Source organism: Lutra lutra, chromosome 7, assembly GCF_902655055.1.
Source record: "Lutra lutra chromosome 7, mLutLut1.2, whole genome shotgun sequence".
In the NCBI taxonomy this organism is placed as follows: domain Eukaryota; kingdom Metazoa; phylum Chordata; class Mammalia; order Carnivora; family Mustelidae; genus Lutra; species Lutra lutra.
The window spans coordinates 37,404,663-37,426,008 of record NC_062284.1 but is presented as its reverse complement, the minus strand read 5'-3'; the positions used below and the strand labels follow the sequence as shown (position 1 = coordinate 37,426,008).

At 37.3% G+C, this 21,346-nt stretch overlaps 1 protein-coding gene across 4 annotated transcripts in view; it reads left to right on the top strand.

Annotated features, from left to right (window-relative positions):
• The window catches only part of RFX7 (regulatory factor X7), a 143,242-nt gene extending 123,203 nt beyond the window's left edge, over positions 1-20,039 (top strand). For all 4 annotated transcript variants that reach the window (XM_047737999.1, XM_047738000.1, XM_047738001.1 and 1 more), the window contains 5 exons: positions 6,773-6,889; positions 8,185-8,269; positions 8,982-9,189; positions 12,140-12,435; positions 13,877-20,039. In XM_047737999.1, the coding sequence (XP_047593955.1) occupies positions 6,773-6,889; positions 8,185-8,269; positions 8,982-9,189; positions 12,140-12,435; positions 13,877-17,155 (3,985 nt within the window). In that variant the 3' untranslated portion in view covers positions 17,156-20,039. The remainder of the gene's footprint in view (positions 1-6,772; positions 6,890-8,184; positions 8,270-8,981; positions 9,190-12,139; positions 12,436-13,876) is intronic.
• Positions 20,040-21,346: the final 1,307 nt, after the last annotated feature.

Below are 21,346 nucleotides of genomic sequence, written 5' to 3'. Positions count from 1 at the left end.
AATTTATTCCAGGGATGCAGGGATGGTTTATTATCTGCAAATCAATCAACATATGATATGCCACATTAATAAATTGAGGGATAAAAATCATGGTTGATTCAGTAAATGCAATATAAGCATTTAACAGAATTCAACATCCATTCATGATTAAAAAAAAAAAACCCTCAGCAAAGTGGGTATAGAGAGAACATGCCTCTACATAATAAAGGCCATATATGACAAGCCCACAGCTAGGATCATACTGTTAAGATTAGGAACAAGACATGTGTGCCCACTCATGGTACTTTTAATCAACATAGTATTAGAAGTCCTAGCCAAAGCAGTTAGGCAAGAAAAAGAAATTAAAAGCATCCAATTTGAAAAAGAAGTAAAACATTGGGGCGCCTGGGTGGCTCAGTGGGTTAAGCCGCTGCCTTCGGCTCAGGTCATGATCTCAGAGTCCTGGGATCGAGCCCCGCATCGGGCTCTCTGCTCAGCAGGGAGCCTGCTTCCTCCTCTCTCTGCCTGCCTCTCTGCCTGCTTGTGACCTCTCTGTCAAATAAATAAATAAAATCTTTAAAAAAAAAAAAAAAAGAAAAAGAAGTAAAACAGTTTGCAGTTGATGTGATATGATATATCAAAACCCTAAAGAATCCATCAGTCTTGATGGAATCTAACAGCTGTTAGAACTAATAAACGAATTCAGTAATGTTGCAGGATATAAAGTCAATACACAAAAATCTGTTGTGTTTCTGTAATTATGAACTGTCAGAACTTAAGAAAACAGTCTCATTTATGATTGTATCAGAAAGAATAAATACCTAGGAATAAATTTAGCTAAGGAGGTGAAAGAACCTGTAAACTACAAAACATTAAGGAAAAAATTGAAGACACAAACAAATGGAAATATAGTCCATGCTCATGGATTGGAAGAAATAATATTGTTAAAATGTCTATACTCTCCAGAACGATCTACATATTTGATGCAATCCCGATGAAATTTCTCATGGTGTTTTTCACAGAAATAGAACGAAGAGTCCTAAAATTTGTATGGAACCACAAAAGACCCCAAATAGCCAAAACAGTCTGAAGAAAGAAGAACGGAGCTGAAGGCATCACACTCCCTGATTTCAAACTCTGTTAAAAAGCCTAGTACTTAAACAGTATGGTACTGGCATAAAAACAGACACATGGATCAGTGGAACAGAGTAGAGAGCTCAGAAATAAATCCATGCATATATGGTCAATTAAAATGTGACAAAGGAAGCCAAGAATATACAATGGGGTAAGGACAGTCTCTTCAGTAAATAGTGTTGGGAAAACAGGACAGCCACAAGCCAAAGAATGAAGCTGGGCTACTATCTTCAACCATACACAAAAGCCAACTCAATAATAAATAGTGTTTATCACACTATTTACAATAGCCAAGCTAGGGAAAGAACCTAGAGGAAGAAATTCTGGTGTGTACACAAACACACACACAAATATTATTCACCAAAGAAACAAGTGAAATCTTGCCAGTTCAGACAATATATGGATGGACCTTGTAGGTATTATGCTAAGTGAATTAAGACAGAGGAAGACAAAGACTATATGATCTCTCCTATGTGGAACCTTAAAAAAATAAAAAAAGTAAATAGTTCAAGATACAGGGAACTGACTGGTGGTTGCAAAAAGGCAGGGGTTGATGGGGGTGGGAGAAATGGGTGAAGGGGATCAAAAGTGTGGATCTTGAAATCATGCTTGAAGACAGTAGTATGCCATGAATTATAGCCATCCGTGGCTGACACTATTCCCTTTCAAATTTTTGCTACCGAAAATAAGTGTATGTTCTTATAAGTAATTATACTTTATAACATTTTATACACATGCAATACTCTCTTCCTTGATTTTCTACCTGGTAGTGTAGAGTGACCTTTTTGCATCACACTTTTTTATAGGTGGTAATGTGCTATTGCAGTGAGACAGCTTAATTAAGTGCATTTTAGAGACTGTTGTTTCACCATCCTCATCATTGACATTTATTGACTTCCAGCACTATAAATAATGCATTTATATTTTACATGTAATGAAATGTGTGTGCATGTTTTCATATAAATTATGCTATGGCCATTTTTTTTTTTTTTTTTTTTTTTTAACATCTATAAGAAAACTAGAGCTCCTATTTAATGGTTTTGAGTCTCAGAGGAGTTTAGGAACAACTCTGCATGGTTTAAAAAAAAAAAAAAAACCTGCCTCAAGGTCATTGGGAGAATTAAATAATTTAATGCATACAGAGCACTCAAAAATGTCCAGGTGTGTAAGCTAAGGTAGCCTAAGGCTGTATTTTTGCCCCCAGTGTCCCATGACTTTTGTTTATATTTTCGTAACTTTAAGCAATGTTTAACTTTTATAGTTAATTTGTAAATGGCATGAATAAACATTAAAGATTCACTTGCTTCCAAAGATTTTGAGTGATGTGTTGATGATCATGTTGAAATTGGGCTTCATTTCAAAGTCTTAAAAGCACACTATTTTTAAAAAAAAAATGAGATTAAAAAATTTTTTTATTTCCTTTTTTAAAAAAAAATCTCATTTTAAGGATGGCAGTGGAATGTTGGTTATCCTGCGAATGGACCATTGTTCCTCCCATATTTTAAGTCTTGGGTAAATATAATCTGACACTGAGTTAGGTATCAACTGACACTTTATCTTTTTTCTTTTCCTGTCAAATGTGATTTAAATTCAAGTTAGTTCACATGTAGTAGAGTATTGGCTTCAGATGTAGAATTTAGTGACTCATCAGTTGCAGATAACACCCAGTGCTCATTACGTCACATGCCCTCCTTAATGCCCATCACCCAGTTACTCCGAATCTCCCTCCACCTCTCCTCTAACAACCTTCAGTTTGTTTTCTACAGTTTAGAGTCTCTTATGAGACTCCCTCTCTGTCTTTAGTTTTTCTTCCCTTCTCTTATGTTCATCTGTTTTGTTTCTTAAATTCCATATATGTGTGGAATCATATGGTATGTGTCTTTCTCTGACTGACTTATTTCACTTAGCATATATACATACTATAATTCTATACACATCATTGCAAATGGCAAGATTTCGTTCTTTTTGATGACAGTAATATTTCAGTGTGTGTGTGTGTGTGTGTGTGTGTATGTGTGTGTGTACACCACATTTTTATCCATTCATCAGTTGATGGACATTTGGACTCTTCCCATGTTTGGGCTATTGTGGATAGTGCTGCTTTGAACACTGTGGTGCATGTGCCCTTCAAATCACTATCTTTATATCCTTTGAATAAAGACGTAGTAGTTCATTTGCTGAATTGTAGTGTATTTCTGTTTTTAACTTTTTGAGGAACCCTCCATAGTTCTCCATAGTGGCTATATCAGTTTGCATTCCCACCAACAGTATAAGGGGGTTCCCCTTTTTCCCCACATTCTTGCCAGCATCTTTTGTTTCCTGAGTTGTTAATTTTAGCCATTCTGACCATACCTGATACCATATGTTGCTTGATCAACCTGCAGTTTAAGTTATGAACCAGGAAAATCAGATGTAAACTAACTAAGATCGCCACATGACCTGGAATAATTTATAGCTTGTTACATAGCACTAGTTTCAAAATTATGAGTAAGTAATCTAAAAATATTTCTTCAGATTAAAACAAAATCATTGAATATCTGTATCTTCCCAGTGGAGAATGGGCCCTAATAATGAAATACTTTTTCTTTGAAAATTAGAACCACTAAAAATTGAATAGGCCATCTTACAATAAAGAGCCCTCCCTATCAGGGGAAGTATTCACATTGATGTAACCCATCAGTTAGGAGAATGGCATTTCCACATCCGTCAGGAAGTTGAACCCTACAGCTTCTAAACTCATTGCCAGTTCTGAGAGTTCATAAAGTTAAGGAAATTGAGGACCTGCTCCAGTTATGGTTGCTTTTAATTTGGGACTCTGTTTATTTTCTCCTTGACATGTAAGATGTCAAAGTATAGAATTTTGAATTATTAGCAATTTTATTCTTAACATTGCCTACTATTTTTTTAGGAGGAATAATTTAAGCTGTTTATATATCTGCAAGGTACTTTTTAATATCTATCCACTAAAGAGTTTGTTAAAGATAAGTTCATTATTAAAAAATAATAATAAGCAAGCATTCTTCCAGACGGGGAATTCCTCTCTTTTACATGTCCTCTTTATTTTTTAAAGAAAAATTTTTTTAGTAATGTCTTCACCCAACATGGAGCTCAAACTCATGACTCCAAGATCAAGAGTCATATGCTCTACCAGTTGAACCCACCAGGCACCCCAGAATTCCTCTTTTAGTGGAATAAATAAGAATAAAAAAACATTTCACATTCTGAAGTCACACCCAGAATTTAACAAGCAAACTTTGCATTGGTCATTTTAAAGATTTTATTTATTTATTTGAGAGAGAGACAGTGAGAGAGAGCATGAGCTAGGAGAAGGTCAGAGAGAGAAGCAGACTCCCCGTGGAGCTGGGAGCCCGATGCGGGACTCGATCCCGGGACTCCAGGATCATGACCTGAGCCGAAGGCAGTCGTCCAACCAACTGAGCCACCCAGGCGTCCCGCATTGGTCATTTTGATACTTAACTTTGCCGACCTTTCACACATCCCTTTTGCCAAAGTAAAAAATTTTGGTATACTAGTGTAATGAAAAAAGCATTAAAACCTAAATCCCAGAGGGAGAATAGGATAGCTGTATAACTTTTCTCATTAGACTCATTGCCCTCCTTCTCTTTATTTGGTGTCAGGTTTTTTAGGCCCATCCATAAATGCCAATGCTGTCAGAGGAGCCCAGTGGACTGTGTTTTCCTTATTGCCTTATGTGTTTCTTTAAAGTTTCTTATTTTAAGTATGACATAATGTCGTGTTAAGACTTAATGTGACCCTTAAATCTTGTTTTTAATGCTGACAATATAGTGGTGAACCAGATAGTTATGGTCACTGCCCTGGTTGAACATATAGCCTAAGGGAGGAGACAGAGACAACAAGGAAATTGGCTGTTACATAATATTGAAGTCATGAAAAGACAAAAACAGAGTATACTGATAGGTAAAATTGGTGAGGGTGTCATAGGAGGGTGTTGCTTTCAGTAGGGTCCTTGTTAGAGACACTTCTGAAATAACATTTCAGCTGGGACTTGAAGAATAAGAAAAGTAATTTTTCCAGGTAGAGGGGACGTGTCAAGTCCCTGAGGTGCAAAAAGAACTTCATCTATGGTTTCTTTCTGTGCTGATTTAAACCATAAAATTGACTGATTTAACTTGATACTGAAATGGTTATGATTTGATGCAATTCATTTAAATTGTCAGCACCAGAAAATAGTCACCTCTTCACTTTGTACCTTAAACCTTGACCCCTGAACCACTCAGAGTATTACATGTAGTCTCAAGTTAAAAATAACATATTTAATCTAATACTTCCTGTAAAGGGAATTCTCAGTACATGTTAGCTCCTTTCCTTTCTCCCTCCTCTTCAACATTGTTGCGAATGTGTTTGCTGGGCAGCTCGTTTCTCCCCACACCTGCACCAAGGGTATGTGGAATTTGGTCTGGGTATTGGAGGGGCACAGTCAAGAATAATACCATTGTCTCCAAAACCTGCCCCTAGTATCTCTGTTAAGGCTTCCCAGAGTCCCTACCTCATCCTAAGTCTCATCCAATTTGACTTAAATTTAGGTCACTTCAGAAATGTACTATATAAGTATATACTTATATATATTTTATTACATATATAATATAAATATACATATAAGTATATGTAATGTTTTCATATACTAGCAACAGCTAGTATATTCAGCAGTCTATAAGAACTAAAGTCCCAGTTACCATTATACCCTGTTCACAGGCATTCCAGTTGTTTTCCTCTGTTCCTTCTTCCTAAATCTCTTTTTGGCTCTCCACTTCATGATATTATCAAGAAGCTGCTCTGGTCAGTGCTGAAAAAGAGGTGAGGTAGGGAAATAGCACTGGATTCCCAGGGAGTTCCTCTGACTTCCTCTTTGGGGTTGCTCAGGCAGTGGTTCTCTCAAAGGCCTTGGTAGCCAAGACAAGACGTGGCCTTGGCCTGCTGCTGACCTGGCAAAGGAGGGATTGGCTTCTTACCTATGACTGGCAGATGCAGAGAAAAACAGAACACCTGATTCCAGTGGTAGTTAAGACTTGGCTTTTTTCCTTGTTCCCACTTGAATTTACTGCTTTACAAAGTACTTTTTCCTGGCAATAATAGCAGTGGTAGGGGTGAAGAAAGAACACTGGACCTTCAGAATCTTTCTCTGTGCCTTCATTTTTTCCCCCTTATCAGTAAAATGAGTGTTCGTATAGATGATCCCTAAGGTCCCTTTTAAGCAATATGTTTACATTTTAAACCATATAGTTTTGTTTCTTTTTTCTGACTTACATAATGTATACCCTGGAAATTATCTCAGTATATGAATTTGATACTTCTCTGGAAATGTAGAGCCCTACTGGTCAAGCTGGACATACTCAGAGTGCAGGGTTGGATTGTAATTGGACGACTTTGTACTGGGGTTATCTCTTACAGTGAGTTTTTGGGATGCTGTTGAAAGCAGGAGTACTGTGTACCCTGAGGATGAAACAAGCTAACTAAACCTGAGTTAGTCTCCAAAAAGTTATGGCCAGTGAAATTTGTGGTGAGTGACTCAAAGATGTGGTTTTAAATTTTGTTAAAGGGGTCAAATTATATTGAAATAGCACTGTCCTGTGTAACTCTGAGTTCTGTTGCTCTAAATTGGTCCCTCCTTCTTTTTCAGGAGCTATTGTGACAATCTTGGTTACCATCCATTAAGTGCTGCTGACTTTGGAAAGATCATGAAAAATGTCTTTCCAAACATGAAGGCACGTCGTCTGGGCACAAGAGGCAAATCTAAATATCCTTTACCAGAATGGTTTTTCATAATTGCTTTAGTAATCACTTAGAATATCTGCTGTTGTAGGTCAACTAGCAACTATATTTAGAAGTAAATTTAAGTCAACAAATATAAATGACTCAAAGTTCTTAGTAGAATAATTGCAGACATTGTTTTCCTGGCTACATATCAAACTGCAAGAGAAATAACAAATAGTGGTTTTAGGATTATGATAGATGTCACCATATTCTGTCACTGTAATGTGCGTTCATCATGGTCTGGTCCTCTTTTCTTTAACAATAAGGATTAATTGAGATAGGTCACGGTGCAGCTACTGTAAATCATATCAATAAAAGTGAAGAAAGAGGTTAGCTATCTTCTTCCTGTAATTTAGAAACATCAGTGTCTCCTTGGCAAAATATACACCATTCAGGAAAAATTCCTGTGGAGCTTGTCCTAGAAGATTATATTCTCTTTTAAGTATTTTTTCAGCCAACTATTTAAAGCCTATATTAAAATTAAAGCCAGAGCGTAGGAAAGATCCCTCTTGTGACAGAGACACACTTAGTATAAGCAACAGAAGGAGATGAAAATGAAGAATTTATTAAAGTCCTTTCAACTCTCGGCAGAAGATTGTAAAATAGAGGGTCTCTGTATTAGAAAAATATTATTTCTCTTTACATAGCCCTTGGCCTTTTTCAAAGCACAGAAACCCGTTTCTGTGGAGATGAGAGGGAGGGAAAAGAAGGGGGCACTGCTGTTCTAGAACAGCTCCAGGTGCTTTCTGCTCACTTGTTACATGACCCGTCTTTACTTTCTGAGTGCAAGCAAAACTGTCTTGATGGGTCCTTGCCATGTAACAGGCGATAATCCTGCGTGTTTCAGTGGAAAAAGAACTGAAAAGGTTAAAGCCCTTGTGACACTCTGAAGAGTTGTTTTTGTCCCAGTGCCCTGGGCTAAAGTTTCCCTGTGCTGTGCCAGGTTTCCATCTGGATATTCTTTTCCTTCTGACCTGTTTGTTACTGGTGGTTGGCACAACCTATTAGGAACATTTATTCATAAAATTTATAACAGATGAGAATCATTTTTGTTTTATTTAAGAGAATAACCATTCTACAAAGACTGCTCCAGTTTCAAAAGAGTGAAAATGTCCTGAATTTATAATATTGAGGTTTATCTTACTGAAGAATTCTGAAAGTAGATGTTATCTTGTGTTGACTTTATACTTACTTCATATATAGTTACTTCTCAAATGCTAATTATATATAAGCCAGTTTATTTAATTTAGAATGCTTTAGGCCTTAACTGTTTATTACATATTGCTATAGTGGACTAAGGAAAAAAGCCTTTGTTCATATGCCAACACTGCCCAATCTTGATTTTCACAAAACTGGAGATGGGGTAAGAATTCTGCCTTTTCTTTTTCATAAGTAGAATTATACTTTAATATCAGCATTGAAATGCATACTGCATAGTCTCATTTGGGTTAAACCAGGGGCCAGGAACTATGCCTTTTACAAAATCAGTGAGACAAAAAATTTAACACTGGCTGAAAATGTTTAACATATCTGACTTAAGTCAACATGGCTCACAAAATTAGGAGGAACATAGGTCTAAACTGGTTTTGAAATATATGCATGATGTACATTGACTATATATTGTCAAGAGGAAGAATTAGGTTGTGGGGTAATATAGTATGAATATCTTTTTTTCCCCCTTTTTGATTTACTTATCTATCTAACACCACCTAGGTGTACAAAAGACTTGAGGTGGCCAGAAGTACTAAGAAGAGAAAATACAGCTAGTGGCAAAGTTTGTTTTATTGATGTCAGAAAAGCCTTTTAGAAAGATTCATAAGATCCCTTAGCCTTCATATATATTTAACGAGCATTTCAGTGTTCCAGTGCTGCTGGCGGCTGTGCCCTGGCAGGTGGTGTAGGCATAGGCCTCGTATTTGCATAGCTTTTCTATGCCTGCCAACAGGGCATTTTATACAACTTGGACCCGACAGATCTAGATTACATCTTCTAATTAAGAATACATGTCTTCGATGTGCTTCAGTTTAATTGCTCTGAACTTTTATAAGTTAACTTTTCCTTTTTCCTTTGTTTAGTTGGAAGGAACTGAACCTTCTGGGCAGCTTCAAAATATTGATGAGGAAGTTATCTCTTCTGCTTGCCGTCTTGTGTGTGAATGGGCCCAGAAAGTGTTAAGCCAGCCGTTTGACACAGTCTTGGAATTAGCCCGCTTCCTTGTAAAAAGTCATTATATAGGTACCAAGTCGATGGCAGCTCTAACGGTAATGGCAGCAGCACCACCAGGTACAAAATTACCACTAACAAGCTAACGCTAAAAAGGACAGAGGTGTTACTGCATTTTAGAGTTGGTAGCAAAAGAAGAGTTTCATCAGAGAACTTCCTTGTCTTTTTAGTGTTTGTGTGAGTTTACCCTCACTTCACTTAACTCTAAGTTCAGATGGTTTGTTGAGCTAACAAAAATATTAATAGTTATAGTTATTTCATTCTAAAGCTTGAAGCTATAGTTTTTCTTAGTATATTGCTCTGCTAAAACATGAAACTTCTACGATCTACCAGTTGATATTTCATTAATTTTTCCATTGCTATTTTAAAATTTCAGTAATGTGTGTATATGTACTTTTAAATACATATGTGTCTAAATTAGTAAATATTAGATAAGATTAAAATTTTAAAATGATGTGCTGTCTTCCTGTTAGAAACTAATACTTACAAATAAAATGATCTTTGGATAGTGTGAGAGGTGCCTTAGTGTCAAAAAGCAAACTATATGAGGCATATTTATAAAATAGCTAGTGATTTTTTAAAAAATACACATTCAGATGAATATTTTTGTTCAAATAGGGATTTTTTTCATTTGATAGTTTTAGGAATTGACAGTACTGGAATAAACAGTTCCCTCCTAAATTAGTAGCTGTGCGAAGTACCTGTTCTGTTGCAGTTTTTAAATATCTCATTTCGGTAATACCTTATAAACCTAAGGAAGAATAAGTAAGTTTTATTATTACTCTAGGAAATTATAATTTCTGTGAAAATACATTAATTGAAACTTGTTTTCCAAAGATGAGTCTTCTGATTACTAAATATAAATAATTTAAAATCATAATAAATTTCTCCCAGCCAGAATTATAATTTCTTAAATAACTTCACTTTTTAAAAATCTTAATAATTTTAACAATTTTTTTCCTTCAGTTTATATTTATCAGAAGCTTTACGTATTTTGGGGGGGTATATAAGTGTTCTATCCTTTCACCTTATTTGAGGACTTGATTCAGCAAAATAATCTCTGACCATAATTTTGTCATGGTTTTGACTAGATTGTAAACTGTGTGACTTAAATCTGCTCACTTACACATGAATAGGAGAGCACGTGGGTAGCCTTATCTAGCTAGGTAACTTTTCATATGTTACCTCATTTCTTCCCCCAGTAGTTCTCTGAGACGGGTGATACTAAATCCCATTTTACACATCAGGAAATAGGCATAGGGAAGTTAAGTAATTTGTGCATGGCCAGATAAGCAGTGGGACCAGGATTTGAATTCTAGTTTATTGGTCTCAAAAGCCTAGGTTAACTGCATTACATCATGCTGTCTTCTTATCTTCTGGTGAAATAGGGTTTTAAAAGATAGGGCCCTTCAGCTTCCTGTGTTCTCTTTCTCTTACCCCTACTGACACCCAAATTAGTACTTGAACAAACTGAGGACTTAGGAGAGATCATGGGAAAAGAAACATCTCCGTCTTATTTTCCTCATTGTTCGCAAAGTTTTGACTGAAAGAAGTGATGAATGATGGGATGAATGAATTTTTAAAGCATAAGTGTAAAGAGGGTGTTTTTAAACGAAAATACTAAAAATTTCATATGTAAACATGTTTCACTTTGTGAAAGTATTCAGTAGTTTAGCAATTACATCATTACTCAAAACGTTTTTAGACTCTTAAAATTTTGTTCCCAACCACTGCCATATATATTTTTTAATACCTTTGGTGATTAATCTTCATCCTTTGAAGGTGAATTTGGTTTTTTATAAATATAGTCTCCATATTAAGAACAGGTTGTGTTACAAATGTCCTTTTGTAAGTCAGCTGCTTGGAAATCATTCCTGTCCAAAAACTCTGGCAGGAGGGAGACAGCTGAGCTTTGAGCCATTGGCAGAGGCTTTTGGGTGCAGGTGCTGAGAAGCCAGGGCCTAGGCTGGGGGCCAAGAAGGAGCAGTACAATTTGAGGTGGATTTGAAGAGAAAAAATAGTACTTAGGTGATCAAAAGGGGGTCAAAAGATGAGGGGTTATTGAGGAGTGAGTATGTGGGAAAGAGTTTAAGTCACTTCTTTCTCTCTCTCCTGTCCCCCCTCACAAGATGAAAAGCAAAAAGTGGGCCGGGGAAGGGTGTACCAGAAGGATGGTGTGGTCCTCCCCTTTTGTCTCCACTGTTTTTACTAGCCACAGCTTACTTTGTGATGATCGTAATGATATTCCCTAAATGTGAAATGAGCTTTTCAAAAAATTAATTGTATTATATCATCTCACTGTTCTTAAAATGTATCTCTTGCTTAGTTTATCATTCCTTTTTTTTCTCAGTGCTGCTCTTTACTACTGCTTTGAAAAGTTTTCTCAGTGACACTGTTTCAAAATACCTTAACCTTAGTTTCATGCAGAAGCTTTGCTTGACTACTCCTGTGTCATACTGGAATAATTGTATAGTAACAGTTAAAATAGTACCTCTTTGTGAATTGGTAGAATTAAACACTTATTTTCCCTATATGCCTTTTTTCTAAATGTGAATGATTTCAGCAGATATTTATTGAATGCCCCATGTAAGCTGAATATTTAAATCACAAAAATGTATGCATTTCTAATTAGAGAATTGGGGAAGAAAATTTCTGACATCTGATAAGATGTGAAACATGCTCCCTTGGTATTTATTTATCTTCTGCATATTTAGAACATAGCTACTACTATTTTCAAAATCTTCATCTGTTATTGCTGATATAACTGAAACGTCCTCTGAGTTGAACCATATTTTAATGTGTCACTTAAAACCATATTGAAAAATGCTTTTAAACTGGAAGTCTAACACTTAGGCTTTATAAAGAGATTGTGAGTTAAAATTTGCCGATTTTGGATGCCGATTTGGATTTATATAGCCGGTAGATGGCTATATAATCAAAGAAATTGAGTCATGACTGCCTTCCATGCAACAGAGTATTTATTTTAGCTTTCTTTTCTGTTTATTTTCAGGAATTAAAGGAATTACTCAGCCGTCTGCTTTTATACCTACAGCTGAGAGTAATTCTTTTCAGCCTCAAGTGAAGACTTTGCCTTCTCCTATTGATGCTAAACAGCAATTGCAACGGAAAATTCAGAAGAAGCAGCAAGAACAGAAACTACAGTCCCCTTTGCCAGGAGAATCCTCAGGCAAAAAACCAGAAGGCGCTACCACCAATGGAGTAACTAATCTTTCTAATGGAAATCCTGCAATCCTTTCTCCTCAGCCTATTGGTATCGTTGTGGCAGCTGTCCCTAGTCCCATTCCGGTAATATCATTATTAAATAGTGTTAGACTTCATTGGGATGGTGGGAGATCATTTGTTTAATTAAGTGGCCCATGAGAAGGAGGCAAGTACAGATATAGATTCAGTTACAGACTGATTTTGTGAGTACAGATAGATTCAGCTTCCATCAGTGGTCTTTTAAAGATTTTATTTATTTATTTGAGAAAGAGAGAGAGCCACGTGCACAAGTATGAACAGGGGGAGGGGCAGACTGAAAGAGAATCTCAAGCAGACTTCCCACTCAGTATAGAGCCTGACCCGGGGCTCAATCCCACTGCCCTGAGATCATGACCTGAGCTGAAATCAAGAGTCCAACGCCTAACTGACTCAGTCACCCAGGCGCCCTGTCAGTTGTTTTTTCACAATATATTATGTTGATTACAAAGCAAGCTATAAAATGAACACAAGTGAAAATACAAAGATTTGAGATGTGCACAGTATGCACACATAACCAGTCAGAGCTTTATGTAAGAGATGAGTCATTTTTAGAATTGTCATCCCTAGCTAAGCCAAGATGATCAACTGCAAACTTTTTTTTGGTTTAAACTTTTCTTCTTTTTAACATTCAGATGGAGCAGAGTTGTAATGCAGATTGATAACACTTTAATATAGATGTATTGCTGTGGCTTGCTGGACACAGGACCTTAGACAAGTCCCGTAGCTGTTGTGAATCTGTTTCCTTATTTCCAAACAGAGGTTATAGTCTCCTTTCCTGTCTCACACAACTGAGGTTATGATGAAGGGGCTTTTAAAATGAGAGGGCATCATGCTAAAGCAAGGTGGTTTTTTATGTTATTATTGATGATATCATTAAGGAGATCTTTTTATCTTTGTTTTTCTTATAATCATCATGTCAGTAAAACATTGCATATGTGGTAATACACTCGTATGCTGTTCATTGTAGAGAAAACTTGGGAAGACAGTAGTTTTATCTGAGACTGTATCCACTGTGGTTTAATTACTAATGTGCAATGACATTATGGCTTTCCCCCCTTGAGTGAGTCACTTTCTTGGCCCAGAGGTAGATACCTTTGTAGTTGCATATTTTTTCAAGATTTTCTCTTCCTATAACCTTAAAAGTGATGATTTTGGCAAGCATTCGTCACAAATGTGAAGTTTTTAATCTTGTTCATTTGAAAGGTAGCTTAATGTTTTTCTCATGTATTATTATATTTTATAACTATATTGCACTGTGTTGCAGTTTTTATATTTATGTGTCTGTATAGAACTGGATCTAACATATATAGAGATACCTATAGATATCTAGATAGATAAATAGATATAGAACTCTTGTCTAATAGAGGAAGTGTTCTTTTTCTTTCTAACACTACATTTATTAAATGCCTTAATGCTATACAAATATGTGAATTACTGTTTATATCCTAGACTTGTTAAATCTTTTTTGTTTTCTACCTTCTAACAGGTCCAGAGAACCAGGCAGTTGGTAACTTCACCAAGTCCAATGAGTTCTTCTGATGGCAAAGTTCTTCCCCTCAATGTACAAGTGGTCACTCAGCACATGCAGTCTGTGAAACAGGCACCAAAGACTCCTCAGAACGTTCCAGCCAGTCCTGGTGGGGATCGTTCTGCCCGGCACCGCTACCCTCAGATCTTACCCAAACCAGCCAACACCAGTGCACTCACCATTCGCTCCCCAACTACTGTCCTCTTTACTAGCAGTCCCATCAAAACTGCTGTTGTACCCACTTCACACATGAGTTCTCTAAATGTGGTGAAAATGACAGCAATATCCCTCACACCCAGCAACAGTAGTGCCCCTCTTAAACATTCTGCCTCAGTAAACAGTGCTACAGGAACAACAGAAGAATCAAGGACCATTCCACAGATCAAGAATGGTTCTGTTGTTTCGCTTCAGTCACCAGGGTCCAGGACCAGCAGCAGCAGCGGGGGAGCATCTGCCGTGGAAGTCAAAATGGAACCTGAAGCACCATCAGATGAGCATTCTGGACAGTGCCAAGAGAATTCTGAGGGGACTAAAGCTCCCAAAACAGCAGCTGGTGCCCTTCTGGGACAGAAAAGTAATACAGATGGAGTAGTGCAAAAACCTTCAAATGAAGGTGTCCTTGAAGTAAAAGCAACTAAGGTCTGTGACCAGAGGACCAAATGTAAAAGTCGCTGTAGTGAAACTCTGCCAGGCACTTCAACAGGCAATAATCCAAGCACTGTCGCCCTCTCAGTTGCCACTCAGAACTTAACTTTCACCAGCACCACCTCACCAGCTAATGGTGACTCAATAAATAAAGACCCTAAATTATGCACTAAAAGTCCAAGAAAGCGACTGTCTTCTGCATTGCAAGAGTCCCAGGTGCCTCCCATAAAGAAACCAATTGTGGAACAGCTTTCTGCAGTTATCATAGAAGGTCAGAAACCAGGCAGTGTTGAGAAGGACCAAAAGGTTCCACATTCAGGGAAAATAGAAAGTTCAACAGCCGGTGCTCAGATTCCTAGCAAGGTATCAATAAATGTCAACTCACACATAGTGGCAAATCGACCCTTGAATTCTTCTGCTCTCATTGCCAGTGATTCAGCTTCAGAACAGCAAACACCATCATCATCTCCAGATATAAAAGTAAAACTTGAAGGGAATGTTTTTCTTTTGGACAGTGATTCGAAACCAGATGGCAGCTTTAATTCAAATGGATGGCAACAGGTCAGTAAGGATTCTGAGTTTATATCTGCCGGCTGTGAACAACAGCAAGATATCAGTGTTATGACAATTCCTGAGCACTCTGATATCAATGACTTAGAGAAATCTGTTTGGGAATTAGAAGGAATGCCACAGGACACATATACCCAGCAGCTGCATAGCCAGATACAAGAATCTTCTTTGAATCAAATACAAGCACAGTCTTCAGATCAGTTACCTCTACAGTCTGAACTGAAAGAGTTTGAGCCTTCTGTTTCCCAAACAAATGAAAGCTACTTTCCTTTTGATGATGAGCTTACACAAGATAGTATTGTGGAAGAGCTGGTGCTTATGGAGCAGCAAATATCAATGAACAATTCTCATTCTTACGGTAACTGTTTGGGAATGAGCCTTCAGAGTCAGTCTGTAACCCCAGGAGCTCCAATGTCATCTCATGCCTCTAGTACCCACTTCTATCATCCAATCCATAGCAATGGCACTCCAATCCACACACCCACACCCACTCCTACCCCAACCCCAACCCCGACCCCGACCCCAACCCCAACGTCAGAAATGATTGCTGGCTCTCAGAGTCTGTCACGGGAGAGCCCTTGCTCCAGGCTAGCCCAGACCACACCTGTGGATAGTGCTTTAGGAAGTAGCCGACACACACCCATCGGTACTCCACATTCTAACTGCAGCAGTAGTGTCCCTCCCAGCCCTGTTGAATGCAGGAATCCATTTGCGTTTACCCCAATAAGCTCCAGTATGGCGTACCATGATGCCAGCATTATCTCAAGTAGTCCTGTGAAACCGATGCAAAGACCCATGGCCACACACCCTGACAAAACCAAACTTGAATGGATGAATAATGGGTATAGTGGGGTTAGTAATTCATCGGTTTCTGGCCATGGCATTCTCCCAAGCTATCAGGAACTAGTGGAAGACCGTTTCAGGAAACCTCATGCTTTTGCTGTGCCTGGACAGTCTTACCAGTCTCAATCCAGACATCATGACACTCATTTCGGTCGTTTGACTCCTGTGTCTCCTGTGCAGCATCAAGGTGCCACTGTAAATAACACCAACAAACAGGAGGGTTTTGCAGTTCCTGCCCCTCTGGATAATAAAGGAACTAACTCATCTGCCAGCAGCAACTTCAGATGCCGGAGTGTGAGCCCTGCTGTTCATCGCCAACGTAATCTTAGTGGAAGCACCCTGTATCCAGTATCTAATATCCCCCGATCTAATGTGACCCCCTTTGGAAGTCCGGTAACCCCAGAAGTTCACGTTTTCACAAATGTTCACACAGATGCATGTGCCAACAACATAGCTCAAAGAAGTCAGTCAGTTCCATTGACAGTCATGATGCAGACAGCCTTCCCAAATGCTCTTCAGAAGCAAACAAACAGTAAAAAAATAACCAACGTTTTGTTAAGTAAACTTGATTCTGACAATGACGATGCAGTGAGAGGTTTGGGCATGAACAACCTGCCCTCCAATTACACGGCCCGGATGAATCTCACTCAGATTTTGGAGACTTCCACTGTTTTTCCTAGTGCCAATCCGCAGAATATGATCGATTCCAGCACTTCTGTTTATGAATTCCAAACACCATCTTACCTCACTAAAAGTAATAGCACCGATCAGATCAGTTTTTCTCCTGGAGATAATCAAGCACAATCAGAAATCGGAGAGCAACAATTAGATTTCAATAGCACTGTTAAAGACCTGTTGAGTGGAGACGGCTTGCAAACCAACCAGCAGCTGGTAGGTCAGGTAGCATCTGATCTCACTAATACTACGTCTGATTTCTCTAGTGATATCAGGTTGTCTTCTGAGCTCTCAGGCAGCATCAATGATTTGAACACTTTAGACCCAAACCTACTGTTTGATCCAGGTCGTCAGCAGGGACAAGATGATGAAGCTACACTGGAAGAATTAAAGAATGACCCATTATTTCAACAAATTTGCAGTGAATCCATGAGCTCTATGACTTCATCAGGTTTTGAGTGGATAGAAAGCAAGGACCATCCTACTGTTGAAATGTTGGGTTAAATAGTGTTTTATAATATGTAGCACACTGTATCTAAAGACATATGTATTGTATTTGTCTTAATGGAAGTGCCTCCCGCAGCAGAAACACTTAACTATTAATTGTGACATTTTAAAAGAGTTTGCTGCAGAAGTGGTTTCTTCTTCAGTAGGAAATGGTTAGACTCGCCTCAGTTCTTAACAAGTTTCTGAAGACAGTAGGCTGTAGAAGAGCAAGTATTAGGTTTTAAATTTTGTAATGTTTCCCCCATTTAATCACATTGTTTGCTAGTAAACAATTGACTAACCAGCTTTTACAAGAGCAGTCTCCATCTTTGTTTTGTATAAGTTCATTTTAATTCATCAGTTGATCTGCACAGAATGTAGAGGAAACCATTGATTTTAGGTCTAGGCTATTTTTTGTTGTTGGCATTATCTTTTAGATATGAAATCATAGCTAAGGTAAACTGTAGACAAGAAGGTCTTCCTTGAAGCAGGGATAATATTCAGGTTATTATCGGTATTTAGGCTTGAAGCATAGAGCTACTGTAGAATGAAAAAATAATCTCTGTAGGACTTTCTGGGACTTCAGTACCATTTGCACCTGCATTTTGAAGGGCTTAAATAGGAGAAAATAATGGGAAATTAAATATTAATTTAAGGAAAGCAAAAGCTGCACTAAAATTTTTTAAAGGAAGAACTAGTAGCCATTTCTATTTGTGACCTTGCATTAGTCTTATTTTAAAATTTATTTTTTATATGGAGCCAGCAAACACACAGAGACATGTGTGTATGTGTGCTCACACAACACAGACAAGTGAATAACTCCAAATATTATAATTTAATAGAATAAATACAAGCATGTTAGGAAAATACTTTATGTTTTGTTATTTGGTAGTTGAGTTAGGAGAATTTAGAAGGAAAATAAAAGCATTTTCTTAGTTTCATCACAGTGGCTAAATGCAGATATTAAAATTCTATTTAAGATTTAATTTGAAGTTTTTAATTATAATATTCCTAAATCCTCAATTTAGTGACTGACTCCTTCGCTCCTGAATATAGTAATACAAGTTGATCATGGGATCCCTTGAAAAACAAATAAACCGGAGGGAGATAACATAAAAAAACAAACAAAAAACATTTCACCACCTGAGGTCTGAAGCCACAAATCTTTATGTCGCTGATAAAACAAAGGGGATATCAATAGTACTTGAAAAAGAGGAGCATTTTATTACATGCTTAATTTATTTATTGTGATAACCACAATTGCAAAAGAAGCACTCAGGATGTGTTTTAAAATGTTTCTCTGTATGGCTCCCATTTTGTTTTATGAATAATTATTTATGAATTTCTTGTTGACACAAATCTGCTTACTAGTTGACAGCTCCATTTGAGTGAAGTTAGGGTTACTTTCACATTGATTTAAAAATTGCCATTAAGTTTTTAAAGCTAACATTAAACCATTGCTATGCTACCTTGAACCTAGCTAGCTAAGCTTTCCTTTACCTTAATTAGTAAGCCAATCAGAAGACTACAATCAATGAATATTTAACAAATGTGATGAAGGGTTTAATTTAATAAGGTTTCATTGTTCAATAAATTTGCAAGGTAGGGTATTAACATATTTTGATAAATAAACGGTGCTAGGGTTGGCTCAGAGGTCTATATATTGGTATGTCTTAGTTATCGGCATTTGTGTGTGTTTGCTGTTATCTTGATTTAATGATCTGTTAGATATTTTTTCTTGATGCTAGTTATTTCTTCACTGTACATTGAGACACAGCACTACTGCACACCAAAGTATGCAATACCCAAAGGAAACTGTGTGATTTCTCTTAACAAATGATGGGAGCCTTTCTATATGAGATACTCTGAAAAGGAGATTTTGAGGCCATTCTAATCCCTTGTTTACATTATTAGCTTCCTACTAATATAAAAATAATGGAAATCTTTTTTTATAAAAATATAAAAGACTGGAGGATTTTTAACCCTCTGTACAGTATTGCAGCAAACACTTTAAATTTGGTTGAATTCGTCCAGCAAACTTTCTGGGGTTCATATATTGCACTAAATTTGTTGAACCTGTGGTAGGCACATCTCTTAGGATAAATGCAACCAATACAGTCCACAGATTAAACTTTTTAAATGTGTTTCATTATGAAAAGACAAAATGTCATCAAAGTGACAGATAAAATTGTCTTATGTAGCAATGTGCATTGATCTCAATGAGATATTTCTATTTCTTATTCTCTTACATGAGAATATTACAGCAGGAAGAATTAAGTTTAGTTTGCTTCACCATGTTAATACATGATCACAAAATGTGCATGAGTGTTATTGACTTATCTTGTACAGTACTAGGTATTCCTGTAACCACTTTTTTTTTTTCTTGGCTGTATTAAAACTGGTTCAGTGTTAACCAGGCAAGCGTAGTTATTCACAAGTTATTTACTTTTTTATGTTTACTAATTCTGCTTAGTTACTGTTGAATATGTTCTTTTCTCAAATTATTTTCATTGTTTTCATGTTTAAAACATTTTTCATACTGTTTATCATGATAAGACTTCATGAAGTAAATAATTTTGCATATAATTGCAATAAGCACTGACTTTTGAACTGAAAAGAAGGAGTTTTTTTTTTGTGCAGTGCATCTGAGGTTCATATAATAGTCTTGTACTATAATGTGCTTTACTACACCATAAATGACAAAAAAACAGGCCCTGTTTCATGTTTTCATTTAGTGCAAAAAGTCAGATTTCCCCAGTGTTTTGTTGTCTGTTGTACCTGCTGAAACTACAGTAGTTGAATATTGCAGTAGCATTTCAGTTCTCTTTTTTTATTGAAAGTGCTCAAAAATTGTTTTTTAAATGTTTTCAAAAACAATTAAAAACATTTTATATTAAACTGACTGGGTCTTAAGGTGATTTGTGGGATCTATCTTACACAGGCAGCGTGCCATTTTCAAACAGACCTGATGCCATTCTTCCTTAGGTCTCATGAAATTCATAGAAATGGATAAAAATCAGCACAAGGCTGAACACCGCTCTTCACTATTAATCCAGAAGGATACACAGATCTTGTTTTATTCATCAGAACTCTGCTGTCCTCTTAGGATGTATTACTGATGAGTCGGACCTAGTATGGAGCTTCATGTCCCCCCACCCCAACCAAAAAATCTCTGCTTTTGCTTATTTCAACAGCTAGTCTGTGGAGTACCTGGATATGTATATTTTTGAAGCTTTGAATAGAAAAATAGTAGGAAAAAGTGGAGAAAATTCTAAAGCACAGCTATGCCCCCAAAGCAGCATAGGCATTTTGGTGAACTCGAAAATACAAAATGCACTGAAACTCATGAAGCAGGACCCAGGAGTTGTAGGTGTGGAATCAGAAATGAGCAGATAGAAATTTCAGCTCCTCCAGAGTAATGACACCAGGATCTGAGATGGAGATTCCTCACTCCTGAGATTAAGATGCAGCAATCACCAGTGCCTGGACCATAACTTCTAATGTAGTCAGGACCTGAGCCAAACAGTCTGCTCATCTGTGTATGCAGATCTGTGAGGAACTGGGAGAGACCCACTGTCACCCCAGGACTGCAACCCTGACTGTGGACAGGTGGAAGAAGCAATTACAAGAGGAAAGAAGACAGTAGCGATTAAGAAGGGCAGAGATAAGAAGCAGGAGGACTCCCACACAAAATGAGCCTACAAACCAAAATTCTAAAGTACTGGAAGAAAACAACTAGTCCTAAGAAAGAACATCAGCACTTAAGATAAAAGTAATGAACTACCTGGATGTTAACTTTAAAATAGATATGTTAGGATCCTCAGTGACATTTTTGTTTTTTTAATTGATCAAGAGCAAGCAAAGAGCCAGTGGTTACAGTGAACCAATAAGAAAATCGAGGTGGGGGGGGTAGTGGAATACTGTGTAGTATCTGAGGTGCTCTGGGCTGCACATTACAGAAAACCTAACACTGGCTTAAACCATAAAGACGTTTACTTTTAGCTTAATTTTGAAGATAGGAGGTCAGGGTTTCATTGAGGGGCTCAGTATTCTCAAGAATTCTTTCTGCTGCATCATCAGCTTTCTGTGTGTTGCATGGTGGTCACAAGATGCCTATCACAACTCCAAGCTTTATATCTTCATGCATCCCAAACAAGGTGGTAAGGGCAGCTCTTAGATCAAAGAGAAAAAATCCTTACCAGAATCTCC